The 22,192-nt window shown below is 38.3% G+C and overlaps 1 protein-coding gene across 1 annotated transcript; it reads left to right on the top strand.

Moving 5' to 3' along the window:
* The first annotated feature begins 203 nt into the window (after positions 1 to 203).
* On the top strand, positions 204 to 21,930 carry LOC139744148 (N-acetylated-alpha-linked acidic dipeptidase 2-like). The gene is made up of 17 exons (XM_071654600.1): positions 204 to 661; positions 1,853 to 2,009; positions 3,013 to 3,144; positions 3,951 to 4,076; positions 7,108 to 7,300; positions 9,895 to 9,985; positions 10,677 to 10,766; positions 11,483 to 11,568; positions 14,495 to 14,614; positions 14,991 to 15,076; positions 16,627 to 16,758; positions 17,442 to 17,533; positions 18,320 to 18,410; positions 18,872 to 19,124; positions 19,850 to 19,934; positions 20,542 to 20,634; positions 21,720 to 21,930. The coding sequence occupies exons 1-17, from the start codon at positions 351 to 353 to the stop codon at positions 21,928 to 21,930; spliced, it is 2,349 nt and encodes a 782-aa protein (XP_071510701.1). The 5' UTR covers positions 204 to 350.
* The last annotated feature ends 262 nt before the right edge of the window (positions 21,931 to 22,192 follow it).

The raw sequence follows: 22,192 nt of genomic DNA on the forward strand, positions 1-22,192 counted from the left end.
TTGATATGATACTGTCTGTTTAAGTCATCATCAGCTTCTGTTTCCCTCACCCCCCCCCCACTTCATTGCTGTATTTGACCTTATTAAGTGGCCCAATTTTTCCACCTTTTTCCTCATCCTTCTCTGATCTTTACTCTCTTTCTTCTGTTATCTTATTGAAGCCTCTTTATGGTTTCTCTATGTTTGTCAGCAGCGGGGTACAAAGTTCACTTCCCTAGAGGCTGACAGTGCTGTTTGTGCTACCTGCTCCTGCAAATTGGATCATAAACCTTAAACCTTAACCTACCTGAGAGAGGAGCCCTGCTGATATCTGATTGGCATTCGTCCAGCCAATCACCACACGGTAAGCAATGGAGGACGCAGGCACCGCCTACGAGTCGCTCAGTGGAGACTCGTCTGTGCTCACTTTCAGGAAGCCAGAGCCAGCGGGAAGAACGATGGTGAAGAGCAACCGTTCCCTGGTGCTCCTCGTCGGGGTGGTGGGCCTCTGTGTGGGGATAGGCGTGGGGGTTCTCATTGGTTGGTTCTCCTCCCAGGCCCAGATGCCAGACAGTCCGTCCTACAGTCGCTGGTTGGAAGCTCTTCATGAAGAGGATGCAGACAAGATAACTGACTTACTTAATGAAGAAATTAAAGCGGAGAATATCAGAGAAAACCTCAGGTAAGGTTGGAGCAACTGCCCACTCATCTCTACATTGCTTTTTAATAGCAGTGTCTTATTCTATGTCTTTCTTTGATGTCTGTAATCTATCATATAGTGTACATTATCTGCCTTCATTATGAAATTAATTTTGAATTTTGTTTATTGTAACTCTTGTCTCCATCGTGCTTCACCTACTATGATATACCAGTTAGTAATGTGATGAACAAGTATTATGAAATCATCCAGACACATTTTGTCACAAAAAAAACATTATCTCAGCTAGCTCTTGCAAAGCTGTCCTTTTGTTACTGAACATAATCTGTTCTGTGCTTCACCATACGGACACTCTTCAACAGCTTGTAATGTACCACCCCTGAGTACAACCTCTGCTAATATCAGTGGCGGATCTAGAAGGGGGCGTACTGGGCGCGCCCCTCCTCTTTATGTTTTGTTTAAGCAAAAGAAATAAGGAGAAAAAATGGGGGGGGGGAGCATGCACCCCCTTTAATTTTGTAAGGGTGCCTCCCCTTTATGAAATTCCTGGATCTGCCCCTGAATATGATCACTCTTGAAGAGATTTGCTGTTTCAATGCAGCGTTTTGTTTCGACCACTAACACTGCAAAGGCAAAACCTTCAACTGCAAATATTGATTTCTTCATCATTGTGTATTTTGGCTGCTGATATTGGCAATGAATGGTGAAAGGTGTGATATTACTTATGAGAATGCAACTGCTTCTTGAAATGAGAGCTGTATGGAGAGAGAGAGGGGGAAAAGAGAGAGAGAGAGAGAAAGAGATGACGACATGAACAGCAGAGTTATCTATTGGAAGGTATTTTTGATATTCCATATTATTTTCTTTATGAAAAATGAGAAAATAAGTTTTTGAAATGGGATTTATGTTTTTTCTGAGCAATGATTTAGTATGTAGTAGTTGCTATTTTTCCACTTTAGAAAAAAATAATATTTGACTCAGAAATATGTGTTTTTGTTTGGTTTTTAGTTTTAGGGTTGATTAGTTTGTTTTTCTGTTTATGTTTTTTGTTGTTGTTTGTGTGCATGTTTGTTTCTTTATTTGTTTATATATTGGTTTGATTGTTATGTTTGTTTGTTTGATTGTTCACTTTGATCTGTGGAAGTTGGCTGCCCTGGAGCAGGACAGGTCTTTCACATGTGTTTAATATATTAAACACATGTTTTTTTCTTCAAGATACCTGACCCACCAACCTCACCTGGCAGGTACGCAAGGTGAAAAGGATTTAGCGGAGTGGGTGAAAGAGCAGTGGACAGAGCATGGCCTTGATGTGGTCAATAATGTCCCATACAGTGTACTCCTCAGCTATCCCCAGCTCAACAGTCCCAATTACGTGAGTGTTTGTGTGTTCCTGTGCATTTGAATTACAAGTCATCTTTGGATGACCTTAGAAATCTATATCAGTGAATTCATATTGCAGCCGTATATTTTGAATGGATTCATAATATTATGATGAATTGTCGCTTGATTTGTTTAGAACCTATATTCTTTCCCACTCCTGTTCTAACTCTACTGCAATGGGTGTTTTCATGTAGAATTTCAAGGGGTAACATACCTCTTTGTTTCATAATTGTGTTGACTCCCACACACACATACACTACTGGCAACCAAAAGAAAAGAAAAGAAAGAATATGTATACATACATTATATATATATATATATATATATATATATATATTAATTTGATAATTGATGAATAGGGTAATTAATTATTTGTTTAATTAATTAATCTATTTATTTATTTTGGTTTGTCAAAGGTTTTTACATATATATATATATATATATATATATATATATGTATATATATATATATATGTATATATGTATATATATATGTATATATATATATATATATTAATTTGATAATTGATGAATAGAGTAATTAATTATTTGTTTAATTAATTAATTAATTTATTTATTTTGGTTTGTCAAAGGTTTTTACATTACTACTTTATTTGACTGCATTTCAGACATATTTCTTGTAAGACAAGTCATGACTTTGTGATGTTTGGTTGTATCACTGTCATTAACTACATGAACCCTCATGTCATTGCAAATGTATTGTCTGTTCTTTTCTTGAATGATATTCAGCACCATTTCCACATTTTGTCATTCTTGTGAGGAAAAGCAGGGATTAGAAAGTCATTGTGCAAAACTACCAGCACTGATATGTTGGACTTCAAATCATCTTTTAACCATGCATGATTGAGCCTTTGGGATGATGGTGTATGCAGCCATGGATGAAAATCCAATTTTCCCCTAGCAAAGACTTCTGTTTGAGGACTTATGGAAGAGGCAAATACTGAAAAACTCACGTGTGACAAAAATGATTGCAGGTATACGTCCTGAACGGCAATGGGTCTGAGTATTTCCGGTCTGCAAGAGAGGAAGCTCCGCTGGAAAAAGGTGACCTCAACAATAAGACTGTTCCACCCTTCAATGCCTATGCTGCTAATGGAACTGTAGAGGTCAGTTGAATGAAAGAGTCACATTTCTTGTGATACATTATACATTCCTCCTTGTTTTTTCTCTCTTTTTCTTTTACGATGCATTGATTTATTATTTTTCTGTTATATGGCTTCATATGAAAAGTAAAATCTGCCTGGTTGGTATTGTAAATGTTGCCTGGATTTGACCAGGAGAAGTTGGCTTCACTCAATTTTCCACTCTGTGTATGTGTTTGTGTTTGTGTATGTGATTCTATTACTAAAGCTGGAGGAGAAATGAGTGTGCTGATTTGAATTATGAAATCAAATTCATTTGATGAGGTGAAGCATGATGTGAAATATTAGCCTGAATTGTGTTTTTATTATCTTTGTTTTTCTTCTTGTATTTACAGACTATCTATTCTTTGCATATAATATTTGTTTGCGATCAAGCAACATGAGAGAGTAGATTGTTTATTGTCTGTGTTATTGTTTCATTGGAAGAATATAGAAAATGTGAATGTGCATCTGTGTCTGTGTGTGCGTTTGTGTGCGGGTGACCCTTGATGTAACTTGATGTGAACTAATAGAATTTTTCTTACTGTAAGTGTCAACTTCATTATTTTGACAATGTTGCATGCTGTATTCATGATAGCATGACTGCTGGTATCAGTTTGAATGTAGCCTATAGGCTTTCCCCTTGAGTCAGTGGGGATGAGGGGAATGGGGAAAGTGCTTCCAAGTATTTTCACACCGTATGACAAAGTTTCATTTTTTGATGTCATAGAATGACAATGAAGAAATCCAAGGTGTACCAGCCAGCCATATTGATTTCTTCTTCCCTCCAGGGAGAACTGGTGTATGTTAACTATGGGAGAATTGAAGACTTCCAAAAACTCACAAATGAACTTAGGGTTGACGTAGCTGGAAAGGTTGCTATTGCCAGGTATGGCAAGATTTTCAGAGGTGACAAGGTAAGTATCGCTTCTTTTCGTTTAACCCATCAAGACCATGGACTCTTATATTCTCTGGTTTGATGCTGCATCTTTTTATTGTTAACATAAGCAAGTACAACTGTATTTGGGTGGTTGAAGACTCAAGAGTGCACCATGTATTCTTTCTTGGGTATGTATGTGGCCTTGAAAAGGGTCCCATACATACCCAAGAAAGAATATTTAGTGCACTGTTTAGGGCAACTTACATACCCAAGAAAGAATATGTGGTGCACCCTTAAGCCTTCTACCACCCAACATTCTGCTGCCATGGAAGCCTTCACAGATTTCATAATACAGTTGTATTTCATTAGGGAAAATAAAAACCTCTCGTTCATAGAACCCTAATTTCAGTCATTCTTTATCATTCGTTTTGGCATCAGCATCTGTAAAAACCTAAATTCAGAACTGATCATTAATTGACAACTCCTTTTGAATGATCAAAGTCAATGATTTATTTTAAAGTGGTATTTTTTTTCTATTTTTTTTTTTTGGAGTGAATTGTACTAATTTCATGAATGTTACCAATGCCATCAAACCTTTCTCCAGTATAGGATATGAAGTAAAATTCAAAGTTGCCAATTTGATTTGAGGACAAGGTAATAATTTTTGCGACAAAATCATCCCAGGACTTCATGGATTTTTAATAAAAAAACAGCCTCATACCTGCTTTGTGAACACTCTGGTTGATATGTATGCTTAATCCCAGAGGCACACTGTAGAGGCATTGAGACAAAAAGTGATTCATCAGTGAATCCAACTGATTGTGTTTTATAGGCCTACACCAAAAATAAAAATAAATAGATGAATAAATAAAAAAAAGAAAAAAGAAAGAAACAAAAACAGAACATCAAGCATGAACTTGAGGCTATTAAACTTGATTTTAATAACTGTAAAAAACAAGAACAAACTGAATGTGATGACAGATGCTGAAGGTCATTGATGATTTAATGTCATCATCCACCTGTGCATCTATGATGGACAGGGAATACAGAAATCTTGTGCGGAGGGTCCTTTTGCCCATGGGTGATATAACTTTGAGCTACTGACCTTTATCTGTGTTCTTTTTACTGCAGTGTATTAAGTAAGTATAGTTTGCATTAAATTGTTAGCCCCAATGTGAAGGGCAGCAATTTTTTATTGCTTTCCCTGCGAGCAGTTAAAATACAAATCTGAAAGTCCCCGAGATGAAGAATGGGGGGGGGGGGGGGGGGGGGGTTAAATCAGGCACAATATGTCCCCTTGCGCAAAACTGTTTGCCCATTTAAAGAGCCCCCAAATCTGTTCTGTGTGGCGCTTTAAAAATTGTGATCAGTTTGACTCCAGAATTAAATTTTTACAATTACGGTCAATATACTAAGATACTAAATGTTGTGTAACCTCCCCATTGCCATGTCAACCAAAAAACAACATATGTTTTTTTTTTTTCATTTGTGAAAACTTTTTGATTTACACTTGAAAGGTACCCTATGTTGCACTGGAAGGATTCCTTTCATGATTTTTTTTTTCCACACAAAATGCACATTGTTTAAAAAAAAGATATTGATAATGATCACTTTATATGCCTATGGTTCTGCAATGCATCAGATACCACACACATATTGTGCATTGTCATTTTGATGTAAAGTGCGCGATTGGGTACCTTATCTGTCATAATACGTATTTACATTCAGAGGCAAAAAAAAAAAAAAATCCTCATTCATGGGTTGAGTTTGAGTTGAGTTGAGTTTATTTTATTTCACCACAGGTCACTCACTTCAGCCAATGGCTGTTCTTCTGTGAGTCCGTGAAGTAAAAAATCATACAATTACAAAATACAACATTTTATGCATAGTATAGGAAACTTTAAAAAAAGTAACCAAAAAAAACAGCAAAAATAAAATACAAAAATCAAACAAACAGACACACAAAAACAAATCATAGAAAATCATGCATACCACATAAAGAAAATGAGAATTAAGATACTGAAAAAAAAACAAAGGAAAATGATTAATGCACAGTGTTACAGTTCAATGCAAACAATTACTATGTATATAATTTATCCACCTTATGTTTAAATATAAGAAAGGATACACTTTGCTTTACATCATCTGATAAATTATTCCATAATTTAGCGCCTCGATATGTTACACTACGTTTCTTAAAATTGGTGCTAATGTGCATCTCTGTGTGTTTTGTTGTCTGCTGCAGATCACATAAGTTTAGTCTTACTGAGATTTATAAAATGGCCCAGTTTATCAGACCTTCAGTCTATAGGACCTTCAGTCCCTGGGACTCTTGGGCCATTGGACCCTTTTCAATATTCTGTCTATCACAATGGTGAAGTTTTGGCCTTTCCAGGGACCAGGGGAAAGGCCAGAACTTCCAGGGCTCTTTCACACCCTTGGACTATTGGTTGGTGGATAGGGATTTCCACAGAGCACCACCCACTCTGTGGTTGTACAGATTGTGGTGTAGAGGCATAAGATTCAGGTTATCTTTGTGTGAATGTAGGATCCAATGGAAGATGGTGAAAACAGCTACAAAGTGGGCAAACTAATAAATTTTGGTGTAAATCATGGCACCTTACCCTCATACTAATAAATATGTGATTGGAAATACTTGAGTTTTAGACTTGTGTAACTTCTGCTGTCGTAGAGCATGCTATTTGTGATTTTGTAGTTTCCTCTCCAGTGGCAGATCCAGGAAGGGCCGCACTGGGCACACGCCCCCCCCCCCTTATTTTTTTGTAAAAACAAAAGAAATAAAAAGAAAAAATGGGGGAGGGGTGTGTGCGCCCCCCTTTAATTTTGTACAGGTGCTCCCTCTTTACAGAATTCCTGGATTCGCCCCTGCTCTCCTCCCTTTTGCTCAGTCTACCCATCTATCTCTGTCCATTTGTCTGTGTGTCTTTCAGGATCTCTACCTCACATATGTTTTTTCACTCCTCCCCTCCTTCTCCCCCTACCACTTTCTCCCTCATGCTTCCCCCACACCCCCCGCCCCCCATGGACTCACATGTGCTGTCTTGTAGGTCAACCATGCTGCTGAGTATGGTGCCATAGGCCTCATTCTGTTTTCAGACCCCGCTGACTACGCTGTTGACAGTGAGTCAGCCGTCTACCCTGACACTTGGTTCCTACCGGGAACTGGAGTCCAGCGAGGCTCCCTCTTCATCCGACAGGGCGTGGGTGGAGACCCCCTATCCCCAGGCTACCCTGCCTATGGTAAGAATCCTACCTGCACTGCATCTCTCCTCACAGTGGCATTCAGCAAATCTTAACTCATTGATGACAACGATTTGAGTATAATATCGTAAGATATGTCATTGATTACTCCAGCTTCAAATTTCTCTGGGCCTGCGTGAAGTACATCATTGTCGAAACCCATGAGAATTCACAAATCAATTTTTGAATAAGTGACCTTCTTGCTTTCTTGATGCAGTCATGTGATGATGTGACACTTTTGCATATTTCTGCATCATGCTGGTCTTTGCAAATACTGTGGACAGAGAAATGTTAACAGTGATAAGAGATTATGCAAACTCATCCTAGTTTAGTCACAAGTCTTGAGTATTTGACAAACAGCTCTTTTGGCCAACTCAAAGAAAAGCAAATATTTGGATTGATAGTGCTAGTGTATGATCACTAAAAGTCAATACTCCTCCCCCTCCCCCCCCCCCCCCCCCCCCCCCCCCCCCCCCATGCCACTATTTGTGAAGAGGATATCAACATATTGGGTCAGTATGACCTTTTTGTTTAATTGTAACAAACTCAGTTTTAGAAAGAGAGTTGATTCAAATCCCCGTTTCAATGCAATGACCATTACACTTTTGCCAGGCATTAGAAGGTCTTGGTTCATCAACTGACAGAATATCTGTCTCCCTGTTTGTCACTTGTATAGGGATATAGCTTGTTTTACCATTTATTGAAAGTGCAGTATTCTTTTACAATTTGCTCAAAGCCCTCACTTTGAGAAGAAGAAAACTGCAGATCTCAGGTGCATCATCATTATCATCTTTATTTGCTTGAAAATCCATATGAAAGCAACTGAAAAGAATATAAAGGTTATCAAAATACATACTCAAAGAGAAATAAAACAGAAGAGAGAGAGAGAAAAAAAAAGAGAAGGTCAAATGGAAGCTAATAAAGAAAAGATAAATAGAAGAGGAATTAGGAGGAGGAGATGAAGAAAGTGCCAACTCTACATGTAGAATGGTAGGAGAACAAGAACAAAGTCTGGCCCATGAATGCCATTCTTTTTTTCTTCTTTTTTTCTTTGTTGGCATGCATGGAAAAGTGACTTTTGAGCTATCATGGTCAGGATGGAAGAATATAAGAATATCATATTTGCAAAAGTTAGGATGAGATGAACTGTTCAACAGTACAGGGAAAATGGAAACAAATTTGTGATAAAAGTGTGTTTCATCCAACAGGAACTTTAACTTGTAAGATTGCAAGTCTCCTCATGTTTCTTCTCCAGTCAGATAGATGAAAGTGGAGATCTAGTATGGTGTCAGTTATCAGTTATTATGATCCAGACAAGTCTAAACAAGTATGATGCAAGAAATTGGTCAATGAACTTCCTGTTACCTCAGATCGAGATATGTTTTAAAGGGATGGTACAGTTTTGATTGAGCTGGAGCTTCAGATTTTTTTTTTTAAAGAAAATGAGAAACTACTTGAAAGAAAGAGCATACATTTCTAAGAGGAATTCAAAAATTATCTTATGAAAATTTGTTTTGAACTGGCTGAGATATCCAAAACAAAGTGGTCCAAATAAAAAGTGGGACCTAACTTTTATGAGGACAACAACCAAAAATATACTATCCCCTTTAAACAAAACAAAAGTCTAATGTACCTTGGATCAACAATTTGTGATTTCAGGTACCATTTCAGCTAAAAATGCTTTGGAAAAAAAAAATAATCGAGAACAGTATCTTAAACATCATCTTCATGAGTCACTCTGAAAATCAGAAATACCTGCCATGCTATTGAAATACACACTTGGTCCATACCTAAATGCTGTTCATTCTCCTGTCTGTTTTCCTCCTGTTGTTTTCTGTATGATTTTGTTTACATTTATGTTACAGTTATTATGTATTTTAGCTGTTTTTGGAAGAACAGTCCTTGGACAGAAGCATTAAAAAAATTGAGTAAAAAAAAACCCCAAACTTTTGTGTGGAAAAATTTTTTAACCTAGATTTATGTATGTGTTGTTTTAGAATGTGATTTTAGATTAAAAAAGGACAGATTTGCATGATCAAAATTGAAAGAAAAACACACACTCACTGCAAAAGATTTAGCTTGCTCTCTGCGAAGTACTCACACAGCGTGGAATGTGATTAAGGTTTATTGTGTTCCTTTAATTTATCAAAAGTAAAATGTAAAATTCTGTTAAGTTATATTGATTTTCTTTTGAAGCATATTTTCCTACAACTGCAATATAAGATGATATCACCTGTATTTTAAACATACTTTCTCCCAGTGAGTCTGAAACTTTTGCGATATTTTGCTCCAAGTTATTTCCAGACACCATGGACAGACTTTGACCCTCCAGCACCTAAACTGACCAGAACTGTCTGCAGATGACCCTTCAACTTGGTCACTGACCTGCCTGCAAGCAGTGGCTTTTTTTATTGTTTTACATGCATGTGTGTGTGGTTTTCTTTGTTGATTTTTTTATCTTTGCTTTTTCTTTTACTGCAATGTAGTAAGCAGTTGGGTGTTTATTCCATTAAGTAAATGATCATGGAATGCTCAATTTCTCACTGTTTTATTGGATAAAGCTTGTTGAAAATTTTCATTTCATTACTTTTTAGAGTCAGCATACAAGATACCGGAAGAGGAAGCAGAGCTGCCCACCATACCAGTCCAGCCAATTGGCTACAATGATGCCCGCAACATTCTGGAGTGAGTGTCTATAAAACTTGTTTCCTTACCTGTTTTTTTTTAATGTTTTCTCTATGGTTTCCTGTTGTGGTGGGCGCTCTGATGTATACACAACCTGTTTTAGAACAAGGTTTATGATTTGGTGGTTGTGTGATTCTTTTATGGTAAGAGGCTTTATAGTCACCTGGCTTGGACTACCTTATCTTTTTACAACCCACAAAAAGCTACCATTTTCTGCAAACTTGGAAGATTTAACACATTCTGCTGCAAACAGATGCAGATTACATACCAAAGCCATAGAACTAAGAATATATTTGGAAAATTGCCTACAAAAATTACATCATCCATCATGTCCTTTTCCCCCACCCCTCAACAATCTTGTACTTCAGTGCATTTGTAAGTTTTCAAAGGATGGTGATGTGTTTGCACTCTGCACGTAGTAAAAGATAAATGATATGCTGACTGCTTCAAATCCTTGAAAATGCAGTTGGTTTTGTTACTCATTGCATTAGGGGTTGCAGAGGGGAGAAGGCATGTGTGTATACTATTTTGTATTGATACCAAATGGTAAGTTGCACTGTAAAATTCCCAGTGGTTGAAATATGCTGGTTAGGTGAAGAGCTTCTCTCGCGGTCAAGAGCAAGGAGGGAGGGGTAGTCTGCAATCATCAGCATTTTGTGACTTTTTTCCCCTTGTGCTGTCTGTGCTTCAGGCAACTTGATGGACCTGCAGTTCCTGATGGTTGGGCAGGGAACATCCAGGGTCTGGAATACAAGCTAGGACCAGGACTTACAAGTGGAAGGTAAAAGCAGGAAAGAGGAGAGTTGGTGAATGCAAAAGAAGAGGTACAGTGTTAGAAATCTTGAACAAAACACCTTTTGTGTGATAATAGTCATATTGTCTCTTGATCATGTATTGTGGATATCATTTGCTCTTTAAGTGTTTGTGTCATTTATCTTTCCATTTGCTTTTCTTTGGAAGTTTCTTGTTTGCAGATTAATTCGAGAAATAGAATTGTTACAGGTGAAAGCACTTGATCAAACTTGGCAAAGATGGAAGAAGGTAAAAGGGAAGGGGAAAAAACCCCAAATTTCAAGTACATGTAGCAAAGAAATGCCAAGAGAGACTAGTGCATCTGATTCACCAATTGAGTCATACATGAAAGATGATTAGGATCCTCGGGGAAAAAATGAACATGTGTTATAGTTCGGGGAATTTCACAAATTTCTATCTGAGCCAAGATTGGTATCCAGCACAGCTTGTGATTCAAGTCACATGAGAGAACTGCAACCATATTTGGTCCCCCTTTTTTTCTTTATTGAAATGCTTATTAAGATTTCATTCAAATTGTCATATAATCATCATACGGGGACATTCACAATCATGCAAAAATGTAATATCTTTGATGTCTGAGAATATCACCATACTCAACAAATCAAAAGGTGAATATCTCTGACTTTAATTACATCATGTTGCTGGTATCTACTTCATTCTCTTTTCTTTTCTTTTTTTTTACAGGACAGTCAAGCTGGAAGTTAATACACATAATGAAGTCCGCATGGTGTTCAACACTGTGGGTGTCATTCGTGGCTCCATGGAACCAGGTTTGCAGTTTGAATCAAATCATAGCTGTACTGGTGGTTCAGGCATATGTATATCCCCCAGTATTTAATGCGATGCCGTAATCTGTGTCGAGTATGCAATAATATGATACCATCGTATGATTATATATCAGGCCTGTCAATTAAAAATTGCAAAAGAAAAGAAGGAAAAAAATAAAACATGTTGTTGATGTGCAGATTTGATATTCAAACCTATATATTGGATGTCCTGCACAAGGAAATGAAGTCTAACAACTGATACTGAAGTATAGAATTATATCAAGGCAAATACTCTCAATGATAATGCCATGTTGTCATGAATGCCACGATACATATGCAGGCTTGGCACTGTGGGAGCTCGACTGAGTCTGCAACTGCAGAATTACTATGAAATAATATTACTGAAATGTCGTAGAAAGCACTTTCGAGCTTGGTTTATGATTTCTTTTCAGCCCAAAATTTGATTTTCATGCCAGAAATACTCTTTCATCTGCTGTGTAAGCAAAGCATGTATCAACAGAAATTGTGTTGTGAGTTTATTTGTTGTCAAATAAATGCAGTCCACTTACCTAATTCGAAATCTTTTGAGACATGCATTTTTTAGATTCAAACTAAGAGCAGTAAGCAATGTAATTCACCATTATCCATTTTTCCCAGTCATTCAACAATATTGAATGACTTGACCACAAATCAAGCTAAAGTAATGTTAAAATCAGTCAGCTAGGTGTGAATGAGTCGTATGCTGTATGTTGAGCAAAGAAAATGGTATTGTGAATGTGGCACTTCTTGGTATTTCAAAGAACATTTTAGACATTGTTCAGCCAAGACTATACTCGTAATGGTAAGTCACTCACAGGGGCCGCGGAAGCGGGGGGGCTGGGGAGGCTGTAGCCCCCCCCCCCCCAAACTTTTGGATCGTGAAAAAAAAAATCAAAGAAAAAAAAGAAAGAAAGGGGAAAAATCGGGGGAAAATCATATTACCCGAATTTCTCACAAAAAGTGTGCTTCAGATCGCTTTATCCTGATTTCAAAAACGCAAAAGCTCCGTCGATTGGGAGGGGGCATCCCCCTCCCACACCCTCCCCCTCTACCTCATTAGACTTTGTACATACACGCACATGATGCACACGTGGAATAAGAGCTAAATGCCGTGATTTTGCTATTTAGTATTAACACTTTCCTGGAAAAATCTAAATTATTTCCATAAATATTTTTTTAGGGGGGGGGGCTGGGGGAGCTAGAAAAAAATCCAAGTATTGCACCAACAGTTTGCACCAGATCGCTGAATTTCAGGTCTGAAAATGTAAAATCACTTTCGTGTGGGAGGAGAAATATCCCTTTTGTATATACACCCTCGTGAGCATGCCTTTTCTGTTTGATTGCTTACAGACAACATTCATGAAATTAATTGTAACAATAAATTTATACAAGAAGTTTATTCATATGCTACCACTTTATAGGCCAATTGTTAAATAATAATCCACACCAAAATATCCTGCTATACCTTAAACAAGTGGGGCCGTTTCAAGTCGATAAACGACGGAAGACATGCATCAAATTGCACCATTTACAACGTAAAAATGCAAAAAGTTCTCACCGTGGGAGGGGGAGCACCCCCTCCCACACCCTCCCCCCGTTCCCTAAGTTCGCTCGGGCTCGGTGGCTTCGCTCCCTGGCATAGTAATCACCGCCCTCCCAATATCACAAGATTATTATCCAGGCTACGCCGGTACGTGTAAGCGGGGGTTTCAAGTCTTTATAGGCAAATTGTTCAATAATAATCCACATCAAATATCCTGCTACCTTAAACAAGTGGGGCCGTTTCAAGTCGATAAAAGACGGAAAACAAGCATCAAATTGCCCCATTTACAACATAAAAATGCAAAAAGTTCTCACCGCGGGAGGGGGAACACCCCCTCCCACACCCTCCCCTCCCCCCTTCCCTCCGCTCGCTCGGGCTCGGTCGCTTGGCTCCCTCGCATAGTAGGCCTAACCGCCGCCCTCCCAAGATCAGAAGATCATTATCCAGGCTACGCCGGTGCGTCTAAGTGGGGGTTGGGGGGGGGGGGGGGGGGTGTGGGGGAGGGGGGGGTGGGGGTGGGTGGGGAGGGGGTTGACCTTGATACCCCCCCCCCCCATGCCTTCTAAACAATGCCTGTATTTCCTTGTGACTGTAGGGGGTCTGAAAATGATTAGAGTCACCCAAAAAAAAGTTAGGTTTAACCCTCTGTGTGTCACATTAATTTCCAGTCCATAGATCTGTGTGTCGCATTTGTGTACATTTGACTCACTGGCAGAGGAAGGGTTAAAGTATATACTAGTGTGTCTCTGATTGTCATACCATGTGGTCCAAGAATAAATTCTTCTCATGTGACACCTACCATTCCACAACAAAAGTTCATTCTCCTGTGAATGTTTTATGAATTTGTTGAGGGCAAAGTCCATCTACCATTACCATGACTGATATGTCCTTATCTCATTCGTTGATCTGATAGACCCTTAGCAATCACATTACCTGGATAAGTAAGTTCCTAATTGCTAGGATTTTACTTAATGTTCAATATCTAACAGTTATATATTATGTATTTGTTTATGTACGTATGTATGTATGCATGTCTGTGATTACGTGTGCACGTATGTTGGTATGACTGTATGGTTTTACTAAGAAGCAGAAGTGAAGGAATTATGCATTAACTTGTTTTTCCTTCATTGTGGTGTCTAGTATATTTTGTGAGCCTTTCATTACAATGTATCATATTTCTCGATATATTGATAAATATATAACGCACATTTAATTTTTGTGTAACAAGTATCATTCTGAGCCAATCGTTGATGTTTGTGTCTGTAATTTTTGTGTCTTTACAGACATTCACCGAAAATGTTTCTGTCACTCATGCTTCATTCATTAATTGGCTGCCATTCTATACAGACCGATATGTGATAGTGGGCAACCATCGCGATGCCTGGGTGTTTGGCGCCGTGGATCCATCAAGCGGGACGGCAGCCATGTTGGAAATGTCCAGGGCAATGGGCAGACTTATCAAGGAAAGTGAGTGATGACACATATGCCAGCATGCTGATGCAATGGTGTAAATTCCTCCCCCACCCCCTCCCTATGTGTAGCTTGAATTTTCACACATCACTTTTCATGTTTCTGTTGTGTTGAACACTGGAAAAAAAGCATTGAATTTCTCAAATATATCAGTAAGGTATGGTAGGATTTTTGTAAATTTGCGTCATGAAATGATTGCCATTTAATGATGGAAGGTTCCTAGATATAACAAAGTAAGTGATATTACTGTTAAGGGTAGGGGAGTATGAATTGCATCTGATAATTAGCTAAAAGTAGGAACATGCCATTTTAATGAGAGAAGGAGATTGAGAAGTGCTGGTGACTATTCATTCATTATTATTATTCTTTGCAGAAAAATGGCGCCCTCGACGATCCATCGTCTTCTGCAACTGGGCCGCCGAGGAATACTCTCTGATTGGTTCCACAGAGTGGGTGGAGGTGAGTGTACTTCTGGGGTGCAGATAGCTATAGTGTTTGACAGGTATTCTGATGCCACAGAGCACAAAAATGTTCACCTCATTTTATGGAGGAGGCTCGCATTTGCTCAGAGAGTGCTTTTGAAGGAGCCACACAAAGGCTGTGTTTTCATGCTTATCAGAAGTATAGAAAAAAACAAGTCATTTAAAATTCTGCTTGCTCTACTCACAGAACTCAGATAATGATTCCATACAGAAGGAAGAGATATGCTGCAGACACATTGTGTGACATTATGATATCAAATCTGTCTTGTTTGCTGAACCATTAGCGATTCTGAATGGTAATGTCAAGTGGTGTCATCACTAATGTTCGTGTGCATACAATATGGTGCCTATCTTTGACAATGCAGCATATTATGATTTTTGTTTTGATAGAAGAGATGCAAGAACATCAGTTGTTTACATCTCTTAAGCCGGCAACTGTTGCACTTTGACCCCATTTGCTGCTTTGCCCAAGCAGGGGCAATTGTTTAGCGCAGAATACAAGTAGGTGTGTCGGGTAGGGAATGAATGCGTCGGGTGCAGAGTGCCAAGAACTGTGAGTGGAATTTTATTCTTTAAAGGAATGTTTACAACAGAATCTGAATGCTTATGTTACCATCGTATGTAAATGGATTGTTGTAGTAAATGAATATCTTTTGATTCACATGTGAATACAGTTAGTGTTTTGTGAGAGTGCACTAGGCAAAAGGCCATCTGAAACATCCCCACACAAATCACACTCTGCAATTTTTGTCTCGCCTGCATAGTGGTAGCGAGACATGGGCATCAACTTTTCCCCCCGTGGTGATGGCAGCGGCAGCGCAGCAGCAGCAGCAGCGGCATCAACAATTTGGTATACTGTCTAAATCTTTCCACAGCTTTGAGCAATGACCACCAAACTCACACCACAGGTACAAAACCTAAAGATGCAAGTCAAAATCGAATATGGGGGAAGTCCAAAGGTCAAAAGTTCAATGAACTTTCCCTGATTTGAAGAAGCTCTTGGTACTCACAGTATTGTGCACTCTCAATAACTTTCCATAGCTTTGAGCTCTATGACCACAAAACTTACACCATGGGTACATCACCTGAAGATGGCAGTCAAGTTTAATGGTGAAGTCTGACAAAGTAAAAAATCAAATGGTCAATGAACTTGTATTGAAAAACAATAGTTGCAGTATGCAGTCGAGACATGGTTTGGCATTTGCCTTGTTAGTAATTTGGCATAAAGTCTGCTGCATCGATATGCAATAGGAATATTCACAGCAGAAGAATCATTTCAAATGATTGGAAGTTTAAAGACAAATGATTTATCTTTAACTTCCACTCTCTGTTAGGATTTGTGTATGAAGCTTGCAACCAGCTGCCAAAGCAGTGGTTACATCAAACCTGTATCTGCCATTGATAAGGCAGATATATATTATATATGTGTGTGTTTACAATTACCTTCTAGCATTGTAAGACCATTTTAGAAACATTAAATTTTGTTCCTGGGTAAATTTCTCTGTGTAAATGTTTTTCCTCCCACAGGAATTTACCAAAAACCTGGCATCCCGAGCTGTGGCCTATCTCAATGTGGATATATCAGTGGAAGGAAACTATACTTTCAGGCTCAAGTCAACCCCAAATCTTCAGGAAGCTGTCTTTTCAGCAACTAAGCGGGTAAGAGACAGACAGACAGACAGACAGTCAAACAGACAAACATACAAACATACAGAGGGGATGGGGATGAAATGTGCAGCAGGGAATTCGAAGAAGCAGATGTTTTCCATGGACACCATAGTAAATGTTTTTTTAATAGCATTGCCATTAAGCTACACGAGCTTCGGATCAGCACATAACATAGATAAGCCTACATAAGCTGCTTTTCTTTTTGCTACTTAATTTCAGAAGCAGGGGAGTGTCGTTTCATGTGTGCAGGGGGGGGGGGGCTTGTCCATTTTACTGCTCCAAGTGGGATCAAATGTACTGAAGGGTCAAGCCCCCAAATATCAAGACTGAATTGTAGTTCAGTGTGCTAAATGAAAATGGTATGAAATATATATTTTATCAAGCACACAAAGAACAGCATTTCAATATGGACAAGCTTGAACTACTCGAATGCTCCTACTACTCAGAATTTGAATTGAATTTGATAATAATTGTCCAGATTTGGATGTTTGCTTTTCACTAGGTTTGCAGGAGGTACATGTGTACAAGGGTGCAAATGATAACGCAATGTTTGAGAGTAGTAATTTAAGCATAGTAAATATGAGTGCAGCACCATTTAGTGAGATACTATACTATAAAATGTACAATATTAGAATAAGGAGCAATAATTTCCCTGAGTTTGAATGTCTTTGTAGGTTCCAGATGCCCAAATTGAAGGCCACCTTAGCACTGTTTATGACACTTGGGCTGCAAGGAGCCCTGCTGAAGGGAATACTGGACTACCGCAGTAAGATACCGCTCTTTCACTTCTATTTCTATTCTTTTCTCCTCTGTAGTTTGTGTATTATTATGCTCGCCTTATGTCCTTGTGGCAAAGCACAATAGAATTTAAAAAAAAAACTGAGTGAATCGTCTGCGGGGCCTTATTGAAATTCTTTAAAACTCATCTCCCAAGAAGTTCTTCATTTCATGTTTTTTTTGTTTTTGTTTTTGTTTTTGTTTTTTCTTTTTTCTTTGTCAGTGTGGGGAAACCAAGTGGCCACTCTGGTGATGTACAAATATGTGACCAGGATGTGCTCATATTATACACTGTGAGAGAGCTGTGAAAAGAAAATAATGAAATCATGCACACAAAAATCCTAGCAATATGTCCTTTGTCTGAGTCTTCCAATGAGGTGACAAAGACTATGAGAATCTCAAATAACATTCATTGTTTCAAGCATTAATGGAAAATAGATTGGAACCATCTGATGTAGATCCAAAATATATATACACTTTGCATCTATTACTGTAAGTTTAGAGTAAAGATAGATTGAGAAATACTGCAAACATTCCTGAGGTTAGGAAAGGATAGTTGAGGCTCATTCCCTCTTCTTACTTTCAAAAATGTGAGGGGGGTGGGGCAGAATCATAGCATCTATTCACAAAATACCTGTTTTTATTCTCTCCTACAAAATGCTTACTTGTAACAGTGAATTAGTGAAACAGCCTTTTCAACTAATTGCATTCTAAAGTGTTCAAAAATTGCATTGCTCTATTTTCCCTTTTGTTTGTGTTTCCCTTTTCTCAACAGTGTCAGAAATATAGGTTCAGGCAGCGACTATGCTGGATTCCTGGGAGAGATTGGTATCCCCAGCGTTGATCTGAGATACACCTTCAATTCAGTAAGAAAATTGGCTGTGTTTCTCCTTTTCCTGTTTGTCATAAACTTATTCTAATAAGATGCAGTATACCATTGACACATTCATCGTTCAATGATGTATAATTGTCATGATATATAAAAAATGTGGTATTCATATATGTAAATATGTTTGTAATATCATTGATGTGTTCAAGAATTTTCACACTAAAGCAGAATTAGTGCTGCATAGAATTTGTAATGATCTTGACAAATTAAGTTCTTTATTTGGTAACCTCACAAAAGCCTTTAAGTACATGTCAAGGTCACGTGACTGTAATCTTACTAGTGCCTGAAAGTTGAAGCTTGCATTATCCTCATAGGCCCTGTTTTCATTTGCCTGCTACACACACACGTGCCACAATCTTTGCAGCCACCAATTTTATGCTATGTTTATGAATGTGATTGTAAGACTATTTTTTCTCCCCCCTCCCCCCCCCCCCCCAGGACATGGGTTTATCAAGCTACCCCTTGTACCACTCGATGTATGAGACCTTCTTCCTGGTCAGCGAGATTATGGACTGGACATTTGAGTATCACCTGGCTATCACTAGGGTGTGGGCGGAGCTTGCCAGGCACTTAGCCGACAGCCTCATCCTGCCCATCAACACCATGGATACAGCAACCAAGATCACTGCATCCATTGCTACCCTCAAGGGCTACTACCAGGAGCAGATGCTTGAACAGGGGATCACATGGGGTCAGTTTTATGCATGTTCATATTTTCTTCTTTTTTAGGGGGGGGGGTCGGGTAGGGAAGGGGTTGCATTGCATATTGTTTTCCACATTTGTTGCTGTATGAAAGATCACACATTTGAGGTCTAGTGTGTTATATGCTTTGACACCAGCTGACTGGACAATTTAACACAGTTAAGAAGTTCTTTACACAACTGGTTGGATGTATTGATATTTATTTGCCTCTTTAAGGTTGATTAAGTGTTTTGGTGTAGATGTTGTGCATATGAGTCTCTGTTACAACTTCATGAAAGTAAAATGTGATATTCAAAATGAAAAAATCTTGTATAAATGCATTCATTACCTTATGTTTGGTAGCTGGGAGACCAGTAACTAATTTGTGTTTTCAAGATACTGTGTGATATGTTAGCCCATATTTTGAACTTTGTATGGTAATATTTGTCTCATTTTCCGATCTCTCTTGGAATTTGAACATTTGCAGCATCAAGAAAAAGGTTTTGCAACGAAGTTGTCTCTTTTAAGTAGTGAGGACTGTACAACTCAACCTGAACCACCTGAAACCTTATTGTCTATTGGAATATAAAAACCGATTACATGCTTCCTCTGCTGAATGATAGTTTTGACAAAAACTTATGCCATAAGCAGTCTTGGATTGACAGCAAACTCTGTTTCATAACTCTACTTTATTTCATTGATAGCTTTTGTTTTCATTTTTGTTTCTTGTTGCAGATGATGTTGATGCTGCAGCGCTCAAACTTACGGAGATTACAACAGAATTTCATGATTATATAGCTGATGAAATGGATAAAACTGAGTGAGTACAGTGGTTGGCTTCAAGCTGTGCTGTAGAATAGTAGGGTTACATATATATTTTGGGTGTTCTTAAGCAAATTGTGGATGAAAATGTAGTTCTGATTTGTATAGATAGCAAAGAATATCAAGCAAACTCTTTACAATACAGTGCACTCTCGTTATAACAAACATGGTTATAAAGAAATTCCAGTTACAACAAAGTAATAATTCAGATCGCAACAATATCTGTTCTGTGCTTTTGTTATTTATTTGTTCAAATTTGGATAGAACAAAAGAAAACTGCCGGTCTGGCAGACTTTGTTATAATGGGAGTCCACTGAAATTCTTTTTTAAAACTTTTAATATTTCACAGAATGTTGGAAATATGTATACAACAATGGGTTGTGCCAAATATGTGCATTGACTACATGGTGAGATAAATTGGCTTAAAGCTTCAGGGTAAAATATGGTTTTCCCCAATAAGGGCAAAATGATCCTATTTGGCCATGAAGAAAAAAAAATGTTTAACCAGATGTCAGTCCTTGTTCCGGCGTTTAAAATTGTTTCCCCACAAGAATTGATGGTCCAATTAGTACATCTTCTCTTTGGGGGTCACTTTTTGTTTGCAGTCCGTTTGCTGTGCGCAGAGTTAATGATCAGCTGCTACAGTTTGAGAGAGCATTCACAGATCCATTGGGTCTACCTGGCAGAACCTTACAGAGGTGAGAAAGAAAAAGTCCTTTTTAATTTTGCCATTGTCACAGAAAGCCTCTGTGAAGTGACCCTGTAATATCCCAGTAATGTTAGCACTTTGCATGATCAGAAGTAAACGGGGTGTTGAGGATTGCACTTTTCTTGAATAAAGTCGTCCACTCGCAGTTCTCAATTGATGATGTTACAGTTGATTGATTAATTGTTTGATTGATTGATTGCTAGATATGTTGATATGTTGATATGTTGATTGGTTGGTTGATTGATTGATTGATTGATTGATTGATTGATTGATTGATCAATTGATCGATCGATCGATTGATTGATTGATTGATTAATTGATTGATTGATTGATTGATTGATCGATTGATTGATTAACTGATTGATTGCTGTATTGTCTGCAATGGAAATTCTTCATACATTGGAAAATACAACAAATACTACATGAAACACATTATACCCAATGACATTATCACAAGGTGCCATTGAAACTGAGATATTAACGTACAATAATGTTAATATGTTATTATGACCCTGTGATTTCCAGTCTTGTGGCTATGAACAGAATTTTTTTTTTTTTGTCTTTTTTTTTTCTTTTCTTCTTTTTTTTGAGGGGGGAGGGGTGATACATGGAAGGATTAAACATTTCGGTTCTTAAGAACTTCAAGCATGCTTTGGCTGTTATTTGTTTGTGCAACTTTTACATTGATTTGCATACTCCTCAAGAGAAAAGACAGCACAATCTATTTGTGACAATCAAGCGACAGAAATTATGAGATATGTGTAATAATCTAACTTATGTGAATGCAAAACTGACAATATTGGTATTATAGAAACTTTGCATTTGGAGATGCTCTCTTGTGTTGTATATGTTTTAATATCACTCCCTTATATCAGACCTGGAGGGATGATATCATCTTCCTGTTCAATTGTGTATGTGTTTGAGAAGTGATTACACAATATAGATTTTTTTGATGAACCTTCTGTACCCATACATTCACATCCTGTATGCATGCATGCAGGACTACACATGATTGATGATTGCGTATTTTGTAATCACCTCTCAAACACATTTATGCATCTCTTGTTTTCACAGGCACGTGGTGTTTGCACCTAGCAGCAAAGACGCCTACAAAGGGGATGCCTTCCCCGGCATCGTCGATCTCATGTTCGACATCGATAACGGCGAGGGGGACCTGACAGAGGAGTGGGAGGCCCTCAGGCAACACATGTCAGTCGTAGCCTTTGTCCTCCAATCTGCTGCCTCCACCCTTAGAGAAGTGGACATTCTTCATCGTGTAGACTGATTACCTCTTTTGACCTTTGACTCCTACCCCTCATCGACAAAGCAGTCTTTCTCTACCCCACCCCACCCTCTCCTCCGCCCCCCATGAATCTACTTTGGTGAATTTAACCAGATGGTGTACATTCAAACACATCATATTCAAGACAATCTGGTAGAACTCCTGAAAGACTTATAACATTATGAACATATTTTGGTGAGCCTTGAGCAAGCATGATTTTTGGTATATGGTAACTCTTATCATTCCCAACGCCGCTGGAAAATAA

This window comes from Diadema antillarum, unplaced genomic scaffold, assembly GCF_040938485.1.
Source record: "Diadema antillarum isolate AM-2024a unplaced genomic scaffold, OU_Dant_1.0 seq00001140_RagTag, whole genome shotgun sequence".
NCBI lineage: Eukaryota > Metazoa > Echinodermata > Echinoidea > Diadematoida > Diadematidae > Diadema > Diadema antillarum.